The 26,733-nt window shown below is 38.3% G+C and overlaps 1 protein-coding gene across 1 annotated transcript; it reads left to right on the forward strand.

Annotated features, from left to right (window-relative positions):
* The first annotated feature begins 175 nt into the window (after positions 1-175).
* On the forward strand, positions 176-15,029 carry ankrd6a (ankyrin repeat domain 6a). Its single transcript, XM_082143148.1, has 16 exons — positions 176-416; positions 496-548; positions 3,219-3,332; positions 3,571-3,669; positions 3,901-3,999; positions 4,739-4,841; positions 4,961-5,055; positions 5,414-5,512; positions 5,715-5,792; positions 7,991-8,095; positions 8,306-8,431; positions 8,709-8,870; positions 8,942-9,094; positions 9,850-9,963; positions 10,060-10,372; positions 13,044-15,029. The coding sequence occupies exons 3-16, from the start codon at positions 3,330-3,332 to the stop codon at positions 13,589-13,591; spliced, it is 2,097 nt and encodes a 698-aa protein (XP_081999274.1). The 5' UTR covers positions 176-416; positions 496-548; positions 3,219-3,329; the 3' UTR covers positions 13,592-15,029.
* Positions 15,030-26,733: the final 11,704 nt, after the last annotated feature.

Consider the following 26,733-nt stretch of genomic DNA (forward strand, 5'->3'; position numbering starts at 1 on the left):
TTATTGTACACCGTATGCTATATTGATCATGATTTTGCGTCATTGAGAACTAAATAGAGAATTCTTTTTAAATTCGAAATGAATTCCGTAATTCGAATTTAATTTGAATTTAGGGTAGCAAAATAGGCTATACTTTGTCCTGATGTTCCAATGTGAGCCTTACAACCAAAAAAAGGGAATAGGCAACCTACTGCCTAATGCGGAATAAAGACAATTGCATCAGAGAGCTGGACACTCTTATAGCTGCACAATAAGGTAGCCTATAACATATCATGCACAGTGAGTGACTCCTGAACTTCAGCCCATCATCTCTTGAAAGCTCGCTGTCATAGCCTCACATGATTTCTGCTTCTGTACCGCCACAAAGCCAGCAGACTGCAGCTGATGTTGGGAATTTCCTCTGGGACAGCAGACGGGTGAGTGTGGTTAACTGGTGCAGTACAGATGTTTGGTGTCAGCACTGCTGTATATGAACTCTGGCCTCTGCTTTCTCAGACACTGATGCTGTGGAACCAGTCCTGCTCTGACCCAACGGAAACTCTAAAAAGGTAATTTATTCATTTTATTATGACTATTTAGTCATCTTTGATGACCTTTTTAGTTAGTTTTAGTTCTTATGTTGAATATTCAATCTTAAGTATACTCAAAGGGTTTTCAACTGGTTAATGGTTAAAAAAAAAAAGGTATTATATTATAATATACTATCTGAATTTCATATATGTGTGTGGTCATTCGTCATCAATCTTTATTTGAAACATTGTAATGCCTAGTTGCCTACAATATGTAGACATAAGATAAATAAACTATTTCATAAATATATTGCACTGATATATTATACATGGTGGAGTGTATAGAAATAATTTATTAAACACATAGATATTTAATGTATACAATATGCTGTTGTTTCTTACAGTGACAGCCAGTTAATGAGTGATTTCAACAGACTGATTTGAATGTGCTATATTTCGTTTTGCTCTTAGCAGAGTGGGGTTCAATTTAAGCTTTGAGGTCAGTTGATCATTATATAGCCTACAAGATCAGCTTAGAAATGATCCACAGGGATCGGGCTATAAGCAGAAAGCCTGGAACTGCAATGACAGGAGCTGTACATCTGTTCTGATTTCAATTTCCATATAAAATAGACTATGCTTATACTGAAAGAACCACAATATATGCTGAAGCATTACGTGATTTACATAGATTTTACCTGAAGCAGAATTCAAATGTTCCTTGGATGTGTAAGTTGCCAAAGGAAATTCTTTGAGCAGAGATTGTATCTTCTTGTTAATTATTTTATGATACAGTACCTAATACTGATCCACCCTATACCCTGCAAACACTTTTAATCTTTGTGTTATCTTAATATGAATAATTTCCCTGTGGACGGAGTAATGCAATATTCATGAAACAGTGTGAGTACGGCCTTGAAAACAACAAAAACTGCATGAGCAAAGCACACGAATCCAGAATTGCTGTATTGCATTCAACCCACTTTAAACTCCCAGATGTTGCTTTTACATACTTCATGATGACTTCAAAGGAGATATATAGTAGAATGTCATTAATACAGAAGTGCTGTGTTGAGAGCTAGTTATTCTAAGATCTGTGAGATGTTGAGAGACATTGACATCTCTGTCTCCTTGACATCCAGACTTATCTGTTTGTTTTATGTGAATGCATACCTCCTTCAAACACCTGCTTTACTTAGCTTAAAGTGATTTTATTTGACAAATATTAAAGTATATGTTAATGCATAAGTCTCAATATGATATATCCAAGTAGAAACAGTACTGAGATGCACAAAATGTTAGTGGGGATCGATTGTGCTCAAGAAGTAGGTAGAGACTTCTGTCAGTATGCATGTGGGTAAAGAGTATTAAAAGTGTACTATAAAAGTGATGTATTAATTACATTTGTGAGCTATACTTCCATCTTGAACAACTTAAGACCAGCCTGATAACCTAAATAATTGTAATATTTAAGAACAAAGCTGGTTTCAGTGCAGTGTGATATCAAAATTCATGAGCTAGCCTAAAATAGTTTATGAGTGCCATTGCACTCATTAACTTCATGAACTGATGAGCAGCATGCAACAGTTAGTATTTCTGTATATTATATACAATATTTGACTAAAATAGACACCAGAGCTCGTCTCCATCTGTCCTACTGCTCCAGCTGTAGCTCGTAGGACTCTGAGACTAAAATATTGCTCTTCTTTTTCTTTTCACAGCACATTTGGTCCAGGCTTTTAATGTGTCCTTTGTTCAATGCATATTGTAAGCTGTGTTCATCAGACTTCAGAGAAAATCTCTCTAATGCTGTAATGTTACTGTGTGCAATCCAGATCTCTTTTCAGTGAGAGAATGAGATCATCACATGCTCTTTTCTGAGAGATACTTATTGAGGCATGGGACAAAAATGTGCCATTTTTCCATGTGCCATATTAATATTTAGTATGCCTATTAACTAATATTTTAATACATATTTTAGTATTTATTAATATTTTGAATTTGCTTTTATTTGTACATTTTCCCGTTTTCATTTTAATTAAGTAATTATAGTACTTATACTTATTTCAGTTTAACTTCAAGTTTTTCCATTTAAAATCTATATACATTTTTTATTTCAGTTAATGAAAATGATTTTTAATAGTTTTAGTTAACAATAACAACAAAATATCATCAAGCTATCAGATATTTATAAAATAATATTAATACAATATTTGTTTCATTTATATTTATAAAGTTCTAATATCAAAGTCAACCTTCTGATGATTAGTTTGTCAAAGGTTTAATTTGCTGATTATTTATTATAAATATTTTCCATGACATTATTATCCTACTGTGTTGACAAACTTAATTACAGATAAGAAAATTTTGCGCAAAAACCCCCCAGTTCTTGTTCTGTCCCAATTTAACTAAAAAAGAGGAGCATATTGGCACACGCATAATGTCCGGAGACAGACCTGAAATCAAAACAAGAGCTTAAATCATAGAGTTTCATGCTTATCCAGAAATATTCCCTCTTGCCCATGTGCAAAACCTAAAGGAAAGACTACAATGAATCCCTCTCTGTTCCTGTGCAAGGGATTACCCATGTGACTGTTTTAATGTCAGTAAAGACAGCTGGTCATACACTCTCAATCCTGCGTGCGGGATTGTGGCACATCTGCGTATAATTTTCTTTTCACGTGAGCATGCGTGACTTGTTTTCCACAGGACGTTTGCAGTCCAGCTCACCTGATCTCACTTAACGGTCCCACGGAGGCAGAGCTCACTCTTCAGGGGGGCGGTCAGCGGTAACCAAGGCGGCCTGGAAGATGTAAACTCATGGTCTATCTCTTTTGCTTCTTTTTTTGTGTCTGTGTCAACCATTATTCCCTTGAGCGAATGATAAGACTGCTTAAGCCCATATTCTTAAGATTTGTTTTTTTGCTAAGGCCACAATTTGCAGTCTTCTTGCAAAGTTTGAATGGGCCTCTGGTGGCCTTTAAGCAGATGGGATATACGGTCGGCCACACAACCGTGCTACATGTTAACCACAATCAGTTTGTGTTTTTCTTTTTTCTAGGGTCATCAAACAGCCCTGCACCGGGCAGCTGTTGTGGGAAACCGTGACGCCATCTCTGCCCTCATCCATGGAGGCTGTGCACTTGATCTACAAGACAAGGTCTGTTCATTTGCAATTCAAAAATGGTTGCATTATGAATATTGTAATATCAGAACTATGGCATGCTGTTCTAAATTATACATAAATCTTGCTAGCTGTAAATTAACCTGTCAGATCTACGTAAAAATCCAGACTATAGTACGTTATTGTGCTGGAGTTGCTTTAACCTACGTGAAAAACGATTTATTTGTGGTAAAATCTGTGCAATAGAATCCGATTTTCTTTCATCAGGAAGGAAACACTGCTTTGCATGAGGTATCATGGCATGGCTTCAGTGCATGTGTAAAGCTACTGGTCAAAGCTGGTGCCGATGTCCAAGTGAAGAACAAAGTAAGTAGAATTCACGTGCATTATTTTCCTTTTACCTTAGGATTAAACCAGATTTTCTATTAAAAAGGGTCATTTTTCTTGAGCGTCTTTAAAAATCCCAAGGAATATTTTGAAAAGCTGAAATTTCTTTCCTGTGTTTATGTATTTCCATTTGAAACAGGAAGTTGAACAATTAAAAAAGCCAGTTTTATTGGTTTTTTATTTAGACAACAAAAGGAACGGTTACACTTTATTTTAAGGTTATGTAGTTATTGTACATACTCAAATAAGTACTGAGTAATAGTAATTAACTACATGTACTTACTATAGAGTTACGGATAGGGTTAGTTACTTGTAATTATGCATAATTTACTGTTATTACTATAGTAAGTACATGTACTGTTGTAACATTTAACTATGCCACCAAAATAAAGGGAACTATGTTCCCAAAGAATCTTCTGCTAACATACTTGTAACATAACAAAAGACATATACATTTAAAGGGACATTCTCATTCTACAAAGTGTTTCAGAATACAGAAAACAAAAATGTGCCCCTGTCTATTTTCCAGGAAAATAATTTTATAATGCATAAGTTTACTGTAGATCAACTGAAAGCAAACAGATATGATCTAACCATATCAAAAACTCAACATTTTGAACACCGGAGATGTTCTGTTAAACTCTGAATTTTGATTAATGGTCATTATGCAGTCCACTTCTATGCAATGATTTATTTTGTATTACTATTTAATTTTAAGGCAGGAAACACTCCTCTACATCTAGCCTGTCAGAATGGACATTCCCAGAGCGCTCGAGTGCTACTGCTTGGCGGAGCTATGCCTGACAGCAAGAACAATGCATGTGCACTCTTTTAAAATCATAAAAAAAATGTTTTAACGATAATATATAATTTGCAATATGAAAGTAAACATTTTTAAAAACTGAATAAGAAGAGGAATCATTTCTTTCCTTCCAGGCAGGTGACACATGTTTACACATTTCTGCACGCTACAATCACTTGGCCATGATTAAGATCCTCTTGGGTTCTTTCTGCTCTATGGCTGAGAAAAACCAGGTCAGATCCTCATTCTGATTGTTTTGGATCCAGCACAAATGTGGTTCATTTGTTATGTCCTAGTTTCGAAATTATTTTTTTTATTAAGTTAATTGGCAATTATTCTATAAGCAGTCAAAACATAACAAAACTACATAATGATTTATGGATGATGTATTATATTGTACTTCAACAAACCATAAGAAATTGGCACACGTTGAAAAATTCAGACACAAATTAACAAACAATGAAATGGTCTTTGTCTGTTTTAAACTCCAAGATTGTGGTTTAGATTACAGCAGTTTTCTCCTGTTAATTCCCTATACGATTACAGATGTTTTTGGTCATAATCTTTAGGGAAAAACTACATATTTTTCAGACAGGAGACACTGCGCTCCATGTCGCTGCTTCTCTAAATCACAAGAAAGCTGTCAATCTGTTACTAGAAGCAGGAGCTGACACAAACATCAGAAACAATGTAAGTCATGTAATCTCATGATATGCCTGAATATTGTAGGGTCATTATTAAAGTTAGTTATAATAGGGGTGTTTAGGGCTGAATAATTCTACAGCTTAACTATCAATATTTTGCCCTTGACCATGGCATTTAGCCCACTGTAAATTGGTTTGGATGACAGAATCTGTTGATCTGTTGAAAATGTAAACTAATCTATCAACAGACAGGCCACACTGCTCTTGATAAAGCCCAAGACCATAACAACCGAGATTTGGCTATTCTTCTTGCAAAATTTAGCCAGGTAAGCAATGTTATTTACTTTGAGAGATTTTCCATTTAGAACCAGTTCATTGTCCCATCAGAAATACTAATTTTAGCGAAGCGTTACATGAACACTTGATTCGCTCCTGAGTAAATCAGCGCTATTGAACAAATCCATTTAATGAATGATTCAATGACTCATAAAGGCAGTCTCTTGATTCATTTTTGAACAAATCGTGTTGACTAATGATTCAAATGACTCACTCATAAACACAGTCACGCGCCGCCACCTAAGGTGCGTTCACACCATGGGCCCTATCTTGCACCCAGCGCAATTGACTTTGCACAGCGGACTTTTCCCTCCACAGACGCACGTCGGTAAATTAGGAAATGAACTTGCGCTCCCGGGGGCGGTTCTGCGAAAAGAGGAGGCGTGTTCCGGCGCAAACGTTCCCTGGTGCTATTTTGCAGGTTTAGAAAACAATTCTGCCACTGACCAGGAAAAACCTAGTCTAAAATCAGTGGCGTGTTGCGCATGTTATTCATATGCTATTTTAAGGGCGCATGCTTGGCCATAATCAATGTAGCGTGTGCACAACGCGCATACACTTTGCTTATCTCGTCTACACACAGACGCAGCAGTTCTCATTTTTAGAAAACCATACATTATTACAAGGAAAAATATTAACACACGAGGGAAATCATTGTTGTGTCCATGAAGATGTGAAAAAGTAGGCATAAATCTAGCTTACACATTTACCCACATTATCATACGCCTGTTTAACCGAAGCTAATTTGGGTGGGTTTCTCCCATCCCCAATGTCACTCTTCTGTCTTTTACGGCCCTGATGTGAACGTCGGTCTCCTCAGCTTTGAACCGCTCCTGGTGTGCGCCTGGCAAATCCGTCGTTATAATAGCAATTTATTTATATATATAATATATTAAATATATATAATAGTTTATTTAACATTACGCCTAAACCACACCTATGAATAATGAAGCTACTTCAGACCAACCCATTTTAGATTTGCGTCGGGCGCAAGAGTAATTTATCCCGCCGGTATAATAGCAACAGCGCCCAAGACCCGCCCACAAAGTTACTTCCGTTTTGCGCTTCATACTTGCGTTTCAGATCGTTAAAATAGGGCCCCATGTCGTAATTCCCATAATTATGAGATTTCAACTTGTAAAAAGCGTTCACGTCCTCATAGAGCTCATAATTACAATTTGTAAGCTGGGAATTTTTGTACCACATGGCCGCTGTACCACCTGATTATTGCAGATTAATTTATAATAGAATAATAATATAAAGTCACGTGTTGTCATCTCGAAATTACGGTAATTATGGCATACCTTGAACCCTGCACTACTGGTAGCTTATAAGGATGTATACCATTGGAGCCTTTCATACAGAATATGTTTTAAAACTACAAACAATACAAGACAGGGAACTATTGAGTTAGTTCCCTGTCTGTTATTGTTTGTAGTTTTGACTAAATTTTTCCTACGTATTTTCCATGGTATTTTCATTAACTGAGGGCTTAAATACACAAGGCAAACAAAAGAGCTAACAAGATAATTAATGAGATCACCTGTGAACGGGATGATTAATCAGGCAAACTGGGTCAAATGACAGACACAGGGAAAACAGAACCAAAACACATACATGTAACAGATTAAGGGTCTGTTTACACGACACACGTAAAACTTTTTATGCGTTTTGGCCGTTCGTTTACACAACAACGGCGCTTTGGGTGCCTGAAAACGCATACTTTTGAAAACGGGTTTCAAAGTGCACGTTTTTGAAACGGTCTCCGTGTAAACAACAAAAACGCGAATCTCTGAGGTTGTTGATGACGTCATGCACATGCGTATTACGTGTTCAGTCTATAGTGTTTCATCGCCATCTAATGGCCTGATTGCAGAATAGTCGTTTTCGCGGATCCGTGTGAATGGGGATTGTTTTGGCAATGGTGTCGTCTGTACACGGAAAAACGTATCTGTTTTAAGCATATCGTTGTCGTGTAAATGTACCCGTAGCTTGCGAATCATTTTTATTTAGTCAGAATACACGCTTACTTTTGAATGGCCATCAATGGAAAAAGACGCTTTGTGCCTTCAAATGGTGTAGTTACTCCATCTACCAGCAGGAGCTAACTGAACTATCTTAAACCATCCAAACATCTACCCTATTCTACCAATATCTTCACTAACTCAAATTACGTCTCCCTGTTCAGGTCCAGAGGTTTGCTCGTGGAAAGACAGTGAGAAAAAGAAGAGATGTGTTGCGGGCCCAGAGGAGAACTCAGTCCCTCCCCAGAGATCAAACGTCCCGAGAGAAGGTGGAACATTCAGATAAGATTCACCCATCTAGAATGACATCTGCCCTGCCGCAGATTCATCATTTGTAATACGATTGGGGTCTAGGGGCCAGTGAAAAGAAAATTTCACTTCACTTACTAAGCCTCCATAACTCTAGAAGAGATCAGGAGGTCATGTGATTGTTTCGCCTAAAAATCCCTCTCACGCTGAGCTCTGCCATCATTGTGCAGGACTGTACAGAAGTGGCTGAAGACACGAACAACAGTGATCAAGTATTTCACAGGATACAACCTGAACGGAAAACAGCAACTCTAAGCCCTAGCACGAGAAGAAAGATCAGGAGTCCAAGAAGGAAGGTAGTGATATTAAATTCATATCATTAGTAATTACGGTAATACCTATTATAATATTTCATATACCATGTAAGGTATGATGTAAAGTAATAATAAAGAAAATGATAAAACAGGGGTTTATTTTGCAATAATGCTGACATGCTGATTATACAGTATTTTGTGCATTAGATGGCTTAATAACTTAATAAATAAACATGAAATATTGATTTAAGTTATCTGTTATTTTAATATTAATCAAATTAATATTAATTCAAAAAACATTTTTTATCTATTAAAAAAGTTGGAACATGTGTCCCGGAGAGAGTATCAGCTCCATGAGAGAGGATCTCCATCCCAGAGAGTGAAACACAGCAGCCCCAGCTCTCAGGAAGAAGATCAAACTCCGGGAAAAGCCTATCAGCTTTATACACTATACAGAGACAGAGATGGACAGATAAAGCAGGTAAACTCTACATTAGTGCTATAGTGCAGTGTTTGTTTTAAACCTCTTAACCAGTGACTGTGTGTAAACAGGCTCCTGCAAGCGACTGTCATTGTAAGCCCCTGATTAAAACGCTGGAGAAAAAGCTGAAAGCCACAAAGATGGAGATGAGGTCAGAAATTCACACCGTCCAAGAGGAGATGAACTGCAGGCTCGGCAGAATAGAGCAAAAACACAAGCATCAGGTTTGTCTTTTACATTTTCTTTTGTAACTCACCTGCTATCTTTTGGTAAGAATTTTTTTATTATAATTTTTTTTAATGTTTTACTCACCAAAGCTATATTTATTTAATCCAAAAATACAGTAAAAACTGTAATATTGTGAAATATTACAATTTTAAATAACTGTTTTTTTATTCTTACATATTTTCAAATTTAATTTATTCCTGTGATGGTAAAGCTGAATTTTCAGCATCGTTGCTCCAGCTTTCAGTGTCACATGATCCTTCAGAAATCATTATAATATGATGATTTGGTACTCAAGAAACATTTATTAATATCAATGTTTTTGTGGAACTGTGATTCTTTGACGAATAGAAAGTTCAAAAGAACAGCATTAATTTGAAATACAAATCTTTTTTATCATTATAAATTATAATGTCTTTACTGTTACATTTGATCAATTTAATGCATCCCTGCTGAATAGAAGTATGAATGTCTTTAAAAATAAAAATCTTACTGCTACCAAACTTTTGAACAGTAGTGTAAAAAAAAACCTTGTGATTTGGAATTGTTTGAAATTGATTTTAAAAAATTTGATTAATATATGTAGTACCATTTAATATCTAGGATTTAGGAAGACTTGATCAGTTTTGGTGCATGGTTCTTTATTGTAGATTTCTTTGTTATCCCTTATGGATAAAATAAATTGGAAAAACACTTCTGAAACCAATGCCACTGAAAACATGGGTATTAGAGACTCATATCTCTTCCTGTTCAGATTAAAGTGTTTGAGAAACTCACGCAGGAACGCGTGTCAGCCGAGAGGATGGAGTGTCATTATCAAATCAATCAGAGGGCCACACTTGAACGCATGGAGGGCGAGAGAAAACAGGTACATCAGCTCTAAAGAAGAGATGCAAGACCACACCATCGCATCAGTCTAGACATGATTAATCAAGCTGATGTTGCTCTGTTTTTCTCTTTCAAGCAGGCAGCTGCTACCAACGCTGTAAAAAGCTTGTGCATGTCTAAGATTCAGGATCTTGAGGTGCGAATGCCTGCAGACACACAGTACTACAAACTCCTGCGCTCTCCATCGGCGGATCACTCTCTGGTGGACTCAGACCCAGAGGGTCTCCCGCTGCTGTCACTCGTCTCTGAGGAGAGCTCCAGCTCACTGGCCACCTACGTCAATGTGTTACCCAGCCCAGGACCAGCTCCTAACACCGATGTGAAAAGTCTGGAGTTTGGGGACGCACTTGGGAGGAGATACTTTGAGATGAAGCTGAATGGTTCTTCAGGTTTAAAAACAATGCTTTTGAAAAAAGCATTTTTTTTTATCAGTATCATTATCTCCAGTAAAATATCTAAACATCCTTGAAACAAGTTGTACATTGACCTATGAATTGCATTGTATATATTAAGATATTAAGATCATATGAAAGAAAATGTATCTACAATGCATTTTTTGTTAATTGTGTGTGTATACACACTCACCTAAAGGATTATTAGGAACACCATTCTAATACTGTGTTTGACCCCCTTTGGCCTTCAGAACTGCCTTAATTCTACGTGGCATTGATTCAACAAGGTGCTGAAAGCATTCTTTAGAAATGTTGGCCCATATTGATAGGATAGCATCTTGGAGTTGATGGAGATTTGTGGGATGCACATCCAGGGCACGAAGCTCCCGTTCCATCACATCCCAAAGATGCTCTATTGGGTTGAGATCTGGTGACTGTGGGGGCCATTTTAGTACAGTGAACTCATTGTTATGTTCAAGAAACCAATTTGAAATGATTCGAGCTTTGTGACATGGTGCATTATCCTGCTGGAAGTAGCCATCAGAGGATGGGTACATGGTGGTCATAAAGGGATGGACATGGTCAGAAACAATGCTCAGGTAGGCCGTGGCATTTAAACGATGCCCAATTGGCACTAAGGGGCCTAAAGTGTGCCAAGAAAACATCCCCCACACCATTACACCACAACCACCAGCCTGCACAGTGGTAACAAGGCATGATGGATCCATGTTCTCATTCTGTTTACGCCAAATTCTGACTCTACCATCTGAATGTCTCAACAGAAATCGAGACTCATCAGACCAGGCAACATTTTTCCAGTCTTCAACTGTCCAATTTTGGTGAGCTCGTGCAAATTGTAGCCTCTTTTTCCTATTTGTAGTGGAGATGAGTGGTACCCGGTGGGGTCTTCTGCTGTTGTAGCCCATCCGCCTCAAGGTTGTGCGTGTTGTGGCTTCACAAATGCTTTGCTGCATACCTCGGTTGTAACGAGTGGTTATTTCAGTCAAAGTTGCTCTTCTATCAGCTTGAATCAGTCGGCCCATTCTCCTCTGACCTCTAGCATCAACAAGGCATTTTCGCCCGCAGGACTGCCGCATACTGGATGTTTTTCCCTTTTCACACCATTCTTTGTAAACCTTAGAAATGGTTGTGCGTGAAAATCCCAGTAACTGAGCAGATTGTGAAATACTCAGACCGGACCGTCTGGCACCAACAACCATGCCACGCTCAAAATTACTTAAATCACCTTTCTTTCCCATTCTGATGCTCAGTTTGGAGTTCAGGAGATTGTCTTGACCAGGACCACACCCCTAAATGCATTGAAGCAACTGCCATGTGATTGGTTGATTAGATAATTGCATTCATGAGAAATTGAACAGGTGTTCCTAATAATCCTTTAGGTGAGTGTATATAGTGCTGGAGAAAAAAAGTTTACAATTTTTATACATTTTTAACTTAATAAAGTTTGGAAACATTACTATTTTTTTGTTTTTGAAAGAAGTCTCTTATGCTCATCAAGCCTGCATTTATTTAATAAAAAATACAGGAATAACAGTTATATTGTGAAATATTATTACAATTAAAAAGAGTGGTTTTCTATTTTAATATACTTTAAAATATGATTTATTTCCGTGATTCAAAGCTGAATTTTCAGCATCATTACTCCAGTCTTCAGTGTCACATGATCCTTCAGAAATCATTCATGCTGATTTGATACTTAGCTATTATCAATGTTGGAAACTAAGTTGTGCTGCTTAATATTTTTTAGAACCTGTGATACTTTTTTCAGGATTCATTGATGAATAAAAAGAACAGCATTTATTCCAAATGGAAATTTTTTCTAACAATATAAGTCTTTACTATCACTTTTTATCAATTTAACACATCCTTGCTGAATAAAAGTATTAATTTCTTTCAAAAAAAGAATTACTGACCCCAAACTTTTGAGCGTTAGTGTATACAAAAGATTTCTATTTTAAATAAATTCTGTTCTTTTTTTCTTCTTTTTTAAAACTTTTTAATCATCAAAGAATCCTGAAAAATGTAATTCAGGTTATAAAAAAATATATCAAGCAGCACATTAATAATAAATCAGCATATTAGAATGATTTCTGAAGGATAATGTGACACTGAAGACTGTTAATGGCTCATGAAAATTCAGCATCGCATCACAGGAATAAATTATATTTTACAGTATATTAAAATAGAAAACCCTTATTTTAAATTGTAATAATATTTCACAATATTACCGTATTTTTTCCTGCAGTTTTGATAAAATAAATGCAGGCTTGATTAGCATAAGAGACTTCTTTCAAAAACATTAAAAATAGTAATGTTTCCAAACTTTTGACCGGTACTTGATTTTGTCCATCAGAAATTGATTGAGAAGTTGTTGGAGGGGAGGGGTTGAAAAAAATTAGAGGGATTGGTGACATCAGCCGAAGTTGTTTTTGATGAAAATAATGTTCATAAAGGCCAGAAACAGGGTTAATTTTTTATTTCATGTTCACTAAACTTTACATTTTAAAGGATTTTTTCAGTTTTTTTGTAATATGCTGTACTCTAAAGTAAGATATTTAAAATAAGATGTTTAAATTAGCCACATTTATTAAGAGCCCAAATAAATTAATAATTTGTTTGACTAAAATATCTTTCCATATTCACACAGATGATTATCTTAACCTGACAGCTCCTTCCACGGTCAAACACAAACCTCTTTCACGGAAGCTGGCAACTGCTGACCCCAAGTGGCATCGAGCAGAACTGCAGGAGGTTGAGGTCTCAGAGTCCAGGTCAGACAGGGGGGATGCCAGCAGTAGCCTGTCCACATCCAGCAAGCGATTCAATGACAGCGACACAGAAGCAGCGCTCGGCCCGGCCTGGAAACACGGCAGGCACCTGAAGGATAGGATCAAAGCACATCAGGCTCAAACCCAGCAGCACGGCACCATGAAGACCCTGGAGGTGTTTTCCCAGCGGCCCGCGGAGGCCAGCTTCACTCAAGAGCGGGCAAACTTGCACGCCGTGGAGGTGACGCAGCGTTTCTTTGAGACGGTCTCCACGCAGCTGGAGCGCTGGTATGAGAGGAAGATCCTGGAAGCGCAGAAGGTGTCGGAACAGAAAGCTCTGCAGGATAGAGCCAGTCTTATGGAGAAGATCATCACCCTGGAGGAAGAGCTACAGAGGCTTCGCACTAACACTAAAACCAACTCTTGACACGTACGGTACAATGCCCACATGCCTGGATTCCTCTTAGTATGAAAGTTGTGGCAATATAAACAAGATTGGAGCTTTGTAAACTGTAGCAGAGTAAACTTCAAAGTAGAATTGTAGGCTACAGTAAAACACAGGGATGCAAAACTCTTTTAAATGTATAGGACACCTTTTAAATTTTTCCTTTTTCGTTACTACATGTACTTACTATAGTAATAACAGTAAATTATGCATAATAATTTTTATAATTACAAAATAATTACAAGTAACTAACCCTAAACCAAACCCTAACTGTAACTATGGAGTAAGTAGATGTAGTTCATTAATATTACTCAGTACTTATTTGAGTTAGTATAGTGTATCTAATATAGTGTATATATATATATATCTCTTATATAGTGTAACCTAAAATTCTTTCATCGTTTACTCACTATCTTTCAAACGGGGTTGATAAAGATTTAGAATTGAAAAATTGGCTTCCTTTCATTGAGCTGGAATGTGAATTGGATTGGCCACATCCCACAGGAAGTTCACATGTAATGCATTCTGGGAAACCAAATGTTCCTCTCTGGAGAAATATAGAAAGTATATACAAATTTATATAGCTGGCATTTCATAATTTAGTTTTCTATACAATGAAAGGTCTGGTCTATCAAAAAAAATACATGGGTAAAAACATACAAATAATATAACAATATAAGTAATATAAGTATTAAATATTGAGCACTGAATCAGCATATTAGAATGATTTCTGAAGGATCATGTGACACTAAAGACTGGAGTAATGATGCTGAAAATTCAGCTTTAACATCACAGTAACAAATTATTATTATCTATTCATTAATTACATTTAAAATATAGAAAAATAGAAAAGTTATTTTAAATCATAATAATACTTCACAATATTACTGGTTGTACTGTATTTCTGAAAATGCAGCCTGGATGACCATAAAATAGCTTACTTTTCCCCCCATACATTTACCGACCCTAAACAGTAGTGTGTGTGTGTGTGTGTGTGTGTGTGTGTGTGTATAATATATATATATATATATATATATATTTATTATACTGCACCACATCAGGATGCGTAAAAGACAGAATTTTCACATTTGTATTACTACATATTACATATTCTATTACTTTAAATGTGACAAAATTATCTTCACTCCAACAATATGGACTTGTAGCTTGTGTGGATTGCAATATTGTGAATTAGGAAATAGAAATATGTTTTTTTTCCAGTCAATCAATTAGTAATGGCCAGTAAAGTCTTTTTTTTACCCTATAGGTAGAATTACTATAAGTTAGATAGGCTACTTGTAAGTATGATATATTGTTCACTTCTTCAGTCTGTGTCCCTGTACAGACAAAATGTAATTAAAATGTTGTAATTAAATTGCATTGATATCAGTTTAACTTGAGAATAAAAAGAAATGTTTGCAAAGAATGCAGGATTGTTGGTCATGATTGATGATACATGTGAAAGCTATTAAAAGTTTGTCGAGTCAAATGTTATATAACACACAGCAGGTCATGACCCACCATGACCTCAACACCACATTTCTGTTTTGCAGGGGTCTAACGAGTCGAATGCATAATCATCCTATTTAGTAGTGTAGGATTTCATCAGTGAATCTCATCGTTTCATAGACTACTTTTCATTAAGAATTTATATCTTTTCCACTAAATGATTAATGATCGTGTCCATAATAAATCTGAGGTTGAAAACGATTTAATACTTTGAAACTCAAGTACAAGACAATATGGATGAATATTTGAATGCTACCGATCCTGATCTGAATTCTGACTCGTGATGCAGCCTGAATCATAATCACACCGTGTTTGTTCGTTGACCAGAGGAGGACTGGACCCCCGACTGAGCCTGGTTTCTCCCAAGATTTTTTCATCTGATGGAGTTTGGGTTCCTTGCCACTGTCTCCTCTGGCTTGCTTAGTTGGGGACACTTAATATTCAACAATATTATTGATCTGACTAAAAAAATTATATGATCAATAAGTTATGACAACATATGTGTTTTTTAACTCATCAAAAGAAATTAAGCAATTATCAACTTTTTATAAGTTATACATGATTTAAAGTGATGGTTCGGCGTAAAATCAACCTAGGGTCCTTTGCACCATGACCTCGAGCCAAACACCCCCCCCCCCAGAAGCCTTTTTTCCCTTGGTCGGACATTATTAAAGTTTGAGCTTATTTAGAGATATCAGCCGAATGGCTTAGTGCAGGCGCTAATGGATCCAAGGATGTATTTTGTAAATTACCCCACTAATAATGCCAGAATGGTACCTAACTTCTACAGTACTACAAAATATGTTCTGTACTCATAAAACGAGGCATACATTGGAGTTTATTTAAATAACACTTGCCTGATGGCTTATGCTACCGCTAACCCGGACGTCGTGGTCACCTCAGTGATTTGGGAAAAGCACGTAAAAGTCCTGGCAGAAAGCGATGCATAGTGGTGTTTGGCTTGAGGTCATGGTGCAAAGGTCCTTTTTAGGTTGATTTTACTCTGAACCATCCCTTTAACTGTTTTTTTTTTTTGAAAAGTCAGTTTAGTGTATTTAGTGTTAATTTTTTACAGTATAATGACGCTGTTGTATGAGAACTGAACTGAGCTGGGCTGCGGATAACGATAGATCTTAGCACTTACGAGGATTTTCTACGAGCGACTTTACTAACGTCGTGTTCATTTCACGTGCGTTTTACAAAAATCGCACGCAGCTGTGCTTTAAAGGGGTAGTTGAATATGATTTCACTTTTCTAACTTTAGTTAGTGTGTAATGTTGCTGTTTGAGCATAAACAACATCTGCAAAGTTACAACGCTCAAAAGTTCAAAGCAAAGGGAAATATTTGCTTTTAAAGGGGTCATATAATGGTACATGCACTTTTACAAGTTGATTGTACTGAAATGTGTGTTGGCAGTGCCTGTACACAACCATCATAAAATGATAGAAATCCATCCAGTGTTTTTTAAAAAAATCTTATACCTTTCCCCCCATCTCAAATCAAGCTGTTCGATATTGTGACGTCACAAAATCGACGCCCCTCCCACAATTGCTGATTGACAGGAGCGTATCAACACAGACCCCCCTTGCTCGTGAGCGAGCTGTCAATCATAGCCCGCGGCCCCGCGCGGACCGGCGCGGCCGGTCATTGTTGATAGCTGGAGCACTGTCTGTCTATGAGCAGAATGGCGGTGTTCTGTTCTTCGGTGCAATAACGAACACAGCAGTCATATTGATGTTCCTAAATCCGAACCGCTGAAGACGCAGTGGCTGAGTTTTTTTTCGAAGGGAATATTACTCACAATCAACGTCAATGCTTTCATGTTTGCTAGCGTGAATCATTTCACACACCAGACTGCTTTACAAACGAGGTCAGTATAAAGCTGGTTTTGCTAAGAAGCTGCTCCTGAAAAAAGGATCGTTACCAACTATTCGTGTTCCTGCTGCACCTCCAGAAGAACTGAAGTGAGTGTAACGTTTTATTAACCTTTATATTAATATTTATATTAATCTTTGCAAATCGCTTGCACGCTTCACGAATGCGGCTATTTTTACACTCAGAGTACATTATGGCATGTTTTCTATGTACGACGTTCTCAATATAATTAATAATCCCACGTTTATAATGAACAACGCATTATGGTTATTGTGTTATTATTACAAACGGTGTACGAGAACAGAGGGGCGGGGTGAGCAAAGCTCATTATCATTTAAAGACACATGCACTCAAACGGCGTGCTGAAAACAGAGCTGTTTTTGACCAGGTAAAATTAGTGTTTTCTTACAATACTAATGAGAATTTTTAATTAAAGTATATTACAAACTTTTAATTTAGACCCTAAAGAATCATATTAGCTTGTACAAAAATGGCATTATGACCCCTTTTAAAGAAATTGCTTTTTAAGGACTACAACAAAAAGCTGGTAGGGACTACACGAGCTTCCTCCCAGGTTAGTGACATCACCAACCCTAGAATTTACATAAACCCCGCCCCCAGGAACGCGATTTATAGATTATCAAGACAGAATATGTTAATCAATGACTAAAAAATAACTACACATAAGCTACATAAATTCATCAACTAACCAATCAGAAATGTTGTCTACATGTCACTTCTTCTTGAGTCTCTCCATCTTTCTGACTTCAGTTTGAACATAAAAGGCTAAAAGTTTTTGAAATTTCCAGTGCATGTCTGTGTGAAGTAAAAGCACACAAGCTGTTGTAGCTCCGCCGCCTGTGCTGGGAGCAGCAGCTCATTTGCATTTAAAGGAACAGACACAAAAACGGTGCGTTTTTGCTCACCCTCAAAAAATGACAACTTTAACATGCTATATAAAAAATATCTGGGGGGTATTTTGAGCTAAAACTTCACATACACACTCTGGGGACATCAAAGACTTATTTTACATCTTGTGAAAAGGACATTATATCACCCCTTTAAGAGCTACTTAAGAGTCGCTGTCCGTTTGTCAAGTGCTGAAATGTCACCTTGTAGAATGGCTCATAATTGTAGCACATGCTTGTATTTTGAAATATATAAAAGCACAAACCTACGGGTGGAGACACCAGCAAATGGGCTGATCCAAAAACAAATAAACAAAAACAAAAAATCTAGGAGGATATTGCTAGAAAACTGACTGCAACTAGGGGCATTAAAAGATTAGGGAAGGAGGTCAGGAAGAAGTGGCAAGACTTTGCCAGCCTTGCTAAAAGGAAAAGGGCACTGCAGAGGACAACATTTAATAAAACAGATGGTGGGCCCAATGAGTCCTTCTCACAGCAGAGGAAGAAAATGCCTTGTCAATACTTGGCACAAGTGCTTCAGACGGCATTTGTGGCGGTATTGACATCCATGGAGGAGTAGGGGTAACTCAACCTGAGCCTGAGTCAGGTCCTTCATGCTCAGAGGAACTATCAATTTCATCTGCCATCTCCCAGCACTAAACAACCCTCCCAGGCCTCAGCCTCCATCTTCTGTTGTCCAAACTGCAGCCACACACCTCAGCAGTTTGAGAATCTTTGTAGTTGTAGTCAGGACATATGAGAGTGTATAAGGGAAGAATAAGATGAAGAGGTGGTGGAGGAGGAGGAGGTCAAAGATGGCATGATGGGACCACATGATGGCTAATCAAGAAATGCCCAATACATGGCTCAAGTCATTGACAGATATTTTTAGTTCATCCCTAATTCCCCAGTCTTTGAAGCATATTACATATTTTATAAAAAAAATGTGTTCATTCATTTAATTTAGATTAAAATGATTAGATTCAATTATTCTGCCCTTTTTTATTATTTCATTTAGAAATTAATTTAAACAAAAACGAGTAATAAAGTGTACAATGAATTTAAAATACAATCGAAACCTTATAATCACATTGCACTTGAATAAAGGTGTAATCTGCCGTTTGTCCTGCAGGTGACCTCATAACTCTGTCTTCTTACGATGCACTTAGGGATTTACGATTACTCCAGACCACTCGTAGATCTACGATGATTTTCAAGTGCTACTTAAATTACGCTGCTTTTGGGAAACAGACCGAAATAAGATCAGTCGTACGATCGTTTTTATGATCTTCTTAAGCTTACGATGCTTTTGGGAAACGCAGGCCTGGACGATTACATCATTTAAAAAAAAATTTTTTTTTGCAGAACTGCTTTATAGATGAAAATGAACTGATGATCTTCACAACTGAAACAACATTCAACTGACTTCAGCTGAACAACGGCCAAAATGCATAATTTTCCTGTTATCGTAAAGCTACATGTAAAACGCTAGGCTAAATTAACAAATGTGACAATACTAAAATAAAAAAATTAAAATACTCCAAGTCTAACGTTATTTTTTAGATGTTTTCAAGGGAAAGCTATTCACTGTTCTGAGCTTGTTCACACCCAAAATCTCTCCTTGGTAAATATCCGCAGGCGTGCTGGAATCTCATTATCTCCAAACAGACAGATCAAGGCTGCACGAGTCTGTATTGATTGAAATTAATCAGAGTGAAGTAATCTATCAGCATGGTGGACGTACATCTAACTGCCGCCATCCATTTCAAACTCCCGCCCCAACAACAAAATGCTTTTACACTACAACAAAAACAAAAGGCTGTTACATTGTTACAAATTTAAATATTTTTATTTTTGAATATTTAAATTGGCAGTAAAAAAAAAAAGAAAAGAAAGGAAAATATATACTATATATTTTTTATTATTAATGTACACATTTGAAATAGTTAGCCCTGGGTCATTCTAAACCCCGGGTAAAGAGTATCCTGGGCTATCTTGATTCAAGTTTCACACTGCTCATAATTTCCCCCTGGGTTTAATTCATAAATTGCCTTTTCACACTACATTCCTAAACCCTGGGTTAACATCCTTATTAGCAGTGTCAGTGTCACTGATTGGATGAATGCTGCACGCAAAATGTTTACAAAAAGGCTCTAAGCTCAGGCTCTGCAGGCGTGACATGAAGAAGCTCAGGCTCGGCGGGCGTGAAGTGACGTGAGGAAGCTGAGGCTCGGCAGGCGTGACATGAAGAAGCTCAGGCTCGGCAGGGGTGACGTGAAGAAGCTCAGGCTCGGCAGGCGTGACATGAAGAAGCTCAGGCTCGGCAGGGGTGACGTGAAAGAAGCTCAGGCTCGGCAGGGGTGACGTGAAGAAGCTCAGGCTCTGCAGGCGTGACATGAAGAAGCTCAGGCTCGGCAGGCGTGACGTGACGTGACGTGAAGAAGCTCAGGCTCGGCAGGCGTGACGTGAAGAAGCTCGGCAGGCGTGACGTGAAGAAGCTCAGGCTCGGCAGGGGTGACCTTAAGAAGCTTAGGCTCGGCAGGGGTGACGTGAAGAAGCTCAGGCTCAGCAGGGGTGACGTGAAGAAGCTCAAGCTCGGCAGGGGTGACGTGAAGAAGCTCAGGCTCGGCAGGGGTGACGTGAAGAAGCTCAGGCTCAGCAGACGTGACGTTAAGAAGCTCAGGCTCAGCAGACGTGACGTTAAGAAGCTCAGGCTCGGCAGGGGTGACGTGAGGAAGCTCAGGCTCGGCAGGGGTGACGTGAGGAAGCTCAGGCTCGGCAGGGGTGACGTGAGGAAGCTCAGGCTCGGCAGGGGTGACGTTAAGAAGCTCAGGCTCGGCAGGGGTGACATGAAGAAGCTCAGGCTCGGCAGGGGTGACGTGAAGAAGCTCAGGCTCGGCGGGCGTGACGTGAAGAAGCTCAGGCTCGGCAGGGGTGACGTGAGGAAGCTCAGGCTCGGCAGGGGTGACGTGAAGAAGCTCAGGCTCGGCAGGGGTGACGTTAAGAAGCTCAGGCTCTGCAGGGGTGATGTGAAGAAGCTCAGGCTCGGCAGGGGTGACGTTAAGAAGCTCAGGCTCGGCAGGGGTGACGTGAAGAAGCTCAGGCTCGGCGGGCGTGACGTGAAGAAGCTCAGGCTCGGCAGGGGTGACGTGAGGAAGCTCAGGCTCGGCAGGGGTGACGTTAAGAAGCTCAGGCTCGGCAGGGGTGACGTTAAGAAGTTCAGGCTCGGCAGGGGTGACGTTAAGAAGCTCAGGCTCGGCAGGGGTGACGTTAAGAAGCTCAGGCTCGGCAGGGGTGACATGAAGAAGCTCAGGCTCGGCGGGCGTGACGTGAAGAAGCTCAGCTGCGGACAGCACGGACATGGACTACTTGTATTTATACAACTGAAAGTATATGCTGGGGTACGCTCGTCGGATGTGTTCCACACATGCGCAGTAGATCGACGCGTACAGTAGATTGGTGTGTACACTTCCACACAAAAAATGTTCCTCCATGAATTATTGCACATCTGGCTGTCTGTATAATGTTTTAACGACGGATTGTAGAGATGCAGGTAGCGACGGACTTCTTCACACAGCCTCTATTTAAATTCAATATATAATGTTGTTTTTCCAGCGCATGCGCAGTTGGTGCTTTTGCAAGGGCACTTGTCCGCATGGTCACAAAAAATGGGAGCTACGCGGATATCCACAAACAGCCTCCACGTACACTCTCAGATGACACACTCACTCGCGCATGCGGAAAGTATAACACTAGTTTAATAATACAACAAGATGAAGGTGTCAGCTGACACTACATCAAAAAGTTACCATAGTAAAAGTAAAAAACATTAAAAGTACCAGTAAAGTATTGAGTTAAAGTGCCCCTAGTATGCTATTATAAAGGTTCCTCATTTTGTTTTGCAGGTTTACATGCAGCAAAGGTAAAAAAATACTTTCATTTTCTCATAATATACATTGCACATCACCACATTTTTCAATGATTCTCAAAGACTCATTTGGATGAATCAGTCTCTCTAAATCTCTCCTTTCCGAGAGCCTGCTCTGCTCTGATTGGCCAGACAGCCCAGTCTGTTACGATTGGTCTACCTCTTACAGCGCTTGTCGGAAGCTAAACGTACATTACCATAACTGAATTCCAGCTCCGGACCGGAGGCTTCCTAAAGCTCAGTGATTATACACACTGTAAAGACAGTAACAATGACGTAGATTTTACCATATCAAACCGAGCGCGAGTCCGATGATGAAACATTGGAAGAACTAGTTATTCAGCCTGAACCTCCATTGCAAGGACGACTTGAGCAGAACATTTCTAGGTGATACTATACTCAGTTTGAGGTACATTATGTGATGTTGCAACTGTAATTCCTCACCATCAGCATTAACAAGTGTATGTTCATCAACAAACCGATCTGTATATTTCTAATTTATTGCGGTGCACATGGGGGAACTGTATTAACTGTATCAATTATGGTGCAGACGTTAGCCGAGCACTAACGTGAATGACTGATGTAACATAAATGTTTTAAAACAAATCTTACTCCATCCTTTATCTTTACTCAAAGTATAAAGAACAGCAGACTATCTGCATCCAATTATAGCCCTATTTGGGGTTTCCCCTATGCCTGATTTGGTTGCCCGAGATCGTAAAGTCATTGCTTTTACTACAATTTTGGCCAGAAGGGCCATCCTTCTTAAGTGGAGGCATGCTTCCCCTCCAACACATGACAGGTGGATACAGGACATTTTTCACTGTATTGGACTTGAAAAGTTAAGATATTCACTCTCTGGTTCACTTACATCCTTTTACAAGACTTGGGATCCCTTTTTAAATTACATTAAGAGTTTACCTTGTGCGCCTGTAACTGGCAATGGTACATAATTTTCGTTTATTAGGAGGATCTTTGTAGGGGATTTTTTTTATTTTTTTTATTAATAGTTGTGTTGTTTCTTCTTTTTATTTTATTTTATTTTATTTATTTTAATTTTTAATTTTTTTGCTATTGGATGGTGGGGTGGGGTGGGGTGGGGTGGGGTGGGGGGTGGGGTGGGGGGTGGGGGGGAGATCATGTAAGGGGTTAATAATGGACAATATCTTACTGTATACTGTTTGTGATGTCTTATTCTGTCTTGTCATTTAAAACCAATAAAAACATTTGGAGTAATAATACATATATATATATATATATATATATAATATATACAATCAATAATTATTCATACTTACAGTTTGTGATTCTGAAGAGCAAGCTGGTCCAAATAAACTGGGTACTGACCCATCTTTCCAGAGCAAATATTTTGCGAATCCCGCGTTGAACTCCAAGATTTGAGAAGCAGTCCTCAGTAAAATGACGTGTTTGAAGGCGGGACAAGTTGTTCGCGGGTGGACATAGGCGGGCATTATGCAAACGTCTTATCTAGTGACGTAGAACCGTGACGCAGTGGGATTCGAATTACAGATGACTCCTTTAGGCAGTTCAGATGCGATTCTTTCTTTTTGGAGACAACAACTTTATTTATCGTGCACTTTCGACTTTTACAACTTTGCAGAACGTTTGTTTTTTTATTACTCACTGCATGAAAGGGAATATTCGAAAAACCATAATAGGGTAACTTCAATGCATATAAAACCACAAACCAACACATTCTCACCTGTGAAAGGTTATCCCGTTTCTTCGGGAATTTAAATCTAGGCGGTTTCACAACCAGAAGCTGCGCAATGTTTTGGCATCATTGATTCTTACTGTGAGTGACGACACACTGACCGTTGCAAGATGGCCTGCGCCTACGTGTCTATGGGGTTAACAGCATAAAAGGGGTAAACCGGGGTAAAAGGGGCATTTGATTTTATTCTCCTCTAAACCACTACGCAAACAGCAAAAACTTTTGACACAAAAACTTGCTGTAGCACTGTTCCAAAATTCCGCTTTTTAAGATGCACGTGGAAATTTGTCTGATCCTTAAAGGGTAACTAAACCCCTGGTCAGAGCCTGACTCCACCCACTGGCAATATTTAAAAAATGCTGGAAAAGTAGGCAGAGCCCAGTGGAGAGGGGGCGTGCATCTGAGACTATCTCTCTGCAGGCAAGGGCGTGGTTAGATGGTACCCTCTGACATCACCGGCCACCACAACTTCCAATAGGAAAATTCAACTGCAGTAGCCACTGTTCAACCTGTTTTTACACCATATTTTGTAAAATTAAAACACTTTAAACACAAATGTAAAAAAATTACTTGAATCAATGAACAGCACTAATAAAGCCCCATTCTTACAGATCATTAACTAAAAAAAGTTGGTTTAGGGTTTAGTTACCCTTTAATGCGATCGCAGGCAGGCAGCAATGATTCTGTGCTAAATTGATCTAATATTTAATCTTTTTTTAAATGTTGTAGATTTAAGTATAGCAAATGAGAATTGGTAAAATTATTGTCTATATTTTGAGACAAAGGTCTTGTTAATGATTTTCAGTTTTGTTCAAGGTTAATAAAGCAACAGTTTTTCAATAATTGAAGAATTTCTTCTTCAATATCTTCCACCTTAGAGATAATCACCATATTTTTAATGAAACCATCATATTTAAAACATGATATTAATCATAAAATATCATATTTATTGTTACTACTGTAAATAATGCTATATTAAATTATAATAGGATCTCATTCAATGCTTTCAGAATCTTTACTTATTAAAATAAATTTGTTTTTTGTATTTTTAAAAAGAACATTTGAATGACTATATATTTATTGAACAAAAATGTATTATTTTATTTATCAAAATAAACAGAAAATTGTACAAACTTTGCTAAAGTGATTATTTTGAACAAGTATTAACTTAGACATTATTAAAAACATATTACTTTGTATTAATACTCTGTACCTTTTGCCCCATGCTGGTGAGCCTATTGCTATGTGTGTGGGGTAAAAGGCCCACTTTGCCGCCTCATACATTTTTAAGATTTTTAAACAAACAAACAAACAAACAAACAAACCACTTTTATGATTTATTTTCTTACAGAATCTGTAGTTCCATCAATCTTTAACAAAAACATGCTTTTTCTGAAATTGGTCATTATGGGTATAGTAAAAAGCACATTTTTCTTAAGGTGTGCCTTTAGCCCAGTTGTACCCTATAATAGGCACTGTTTAGGGTTAAGTTGAACAAAGGTGGAAGTAAGAACTAGCTCTTGAAAGGGTATTGCCCCAGGTACAGAATTTTTTTTTGGAGAGTGTAATTTTATTATTTATTTTAAGAGCAGCCAGATAATAAGTGAAAAAAAATTAACAGACAGCCGCACCTTTACAATGGAGCAAGGCTGTCAGGGTTTATTTTAGGAACATTACAAGCTGACATATGGTTTCAGGACATGTGACTATTTCTGCCCATTTGCACTTTAAGTACAATCTCCCCCAATTGAAATATCCTACAAACAGTTCCTCAAAAAATGCATAGAATTCACTGTGCATATTTTGGCCCCAGTCAAGGCAATTAGATCAAATGAAGCACCACAGAACAAAGACCAATAGATGGTGTTCCGCCGTTCGCTTGGTACCGTATTAACTCATTATGTAATGCAACGTCCCTGATGTGACTTCTGGCATTTGCAGTTCAAGCTTCTGCAAGGGAAAATCAAATCAATCCCCCATTGACTCTGTCAGCATGTGATGGAAAGCTAATTAAAGGCCCTGAGGGATGGCTGGTCATTTTATGAAGCATGTAGTGTGATCGGCGAAATGAGTTGTGCAGTAGCTGAGAGGTTCGGACAGGGACGAATCAGGATAACATAATCACGTGCACATGCTGATTGGTGGATCACGGCTTGCCACGTTCCCTCCTGTTGTTCCAATATAAACCCATGTTTTTGTTTTGAATCAATTTCTATTGGATTTATAGGGTAAATGCACAATATTGTGCAAATATGCTTTTAATGAGATTCGTGGCACATAAAACCAGAAAAAAAGTACACGCTAAACAAATCACTGCAGTATTGATGGATTGAGTTTAGGAGGGGGTGGGGTGGGGGGGATTGAGTTTAGGAGGGGGTGGGGTGGGGGGGCCTGATGCAATCGAGCGCAAGGTCTTTCATTTGACATTGAGTGCTCGCAAACGTAAATAACACAGAAAGCTTCTGCCTAAACTCAAAGGGGAACACAAAGGAAAATGGTGATATAGAGTTGATACATTCCACGTATGGTTTTGTGCTATAGGTGCTGGGTCAGATAAAAAAAAATCACCTTTTGAAAATTCCATACGACAGACATGCACAATAAATGCAATTTGCTATTAAAACTGGGCTTGACTATTAGATTACACATAAGATTAATGGTTAAATAGGATAAATATGCATGCTTACTAAAGTTTGAGTCAACCCGGTAGTTGAGCTAAAATGAGTGGGATTGCATAAATACGGCTCACTAGAGAGCAATATCATGATATTTTGTGTGGCAGAACATTGTATTGACTGACTGCATGAGGGACATTCGGTTGGTTGGCATCGCTGGCAACTTTTTATGTGTGTGGGGGTGCTGTTTTCAGCAATTGCTTGATAAGATCTGCCATGGGGCATTGTCCTGTCAGTTTCTGATCAATTTCTAAATCCTGTGAACTCGCTGCATGCAACAACTGTGGGGAACATTCACTGTAGCCGACATTATGCGGAGAGACTGGCTGCGTTTTAATGTGCAAACTCCATGGCTGTAAAATGAAGGAATGATTTTCCTCGTTGGGGAAAACATGCTTGTTTATATACTAAGGAAACTAGACAGCAAATCCCACTGAAATGTAAGTGCATTTTAGTTTGGTTTTGCAGATAATGCTTCGATTCGCTTTATGTC

Source organism: Leuciscus leuciscus, assembly GCF_965113295.1.
Source record: "Leuciscus leuciscus genome assembly, chromosome: 17".
NCBI classification, from domain to species: domain Eukaryota; kingdom Metazoa; phylum Chordata; class Actinopteri; order Cypriniformes; family Leuciscidae; genus Leuciscus; species Leuciscus leuciscus.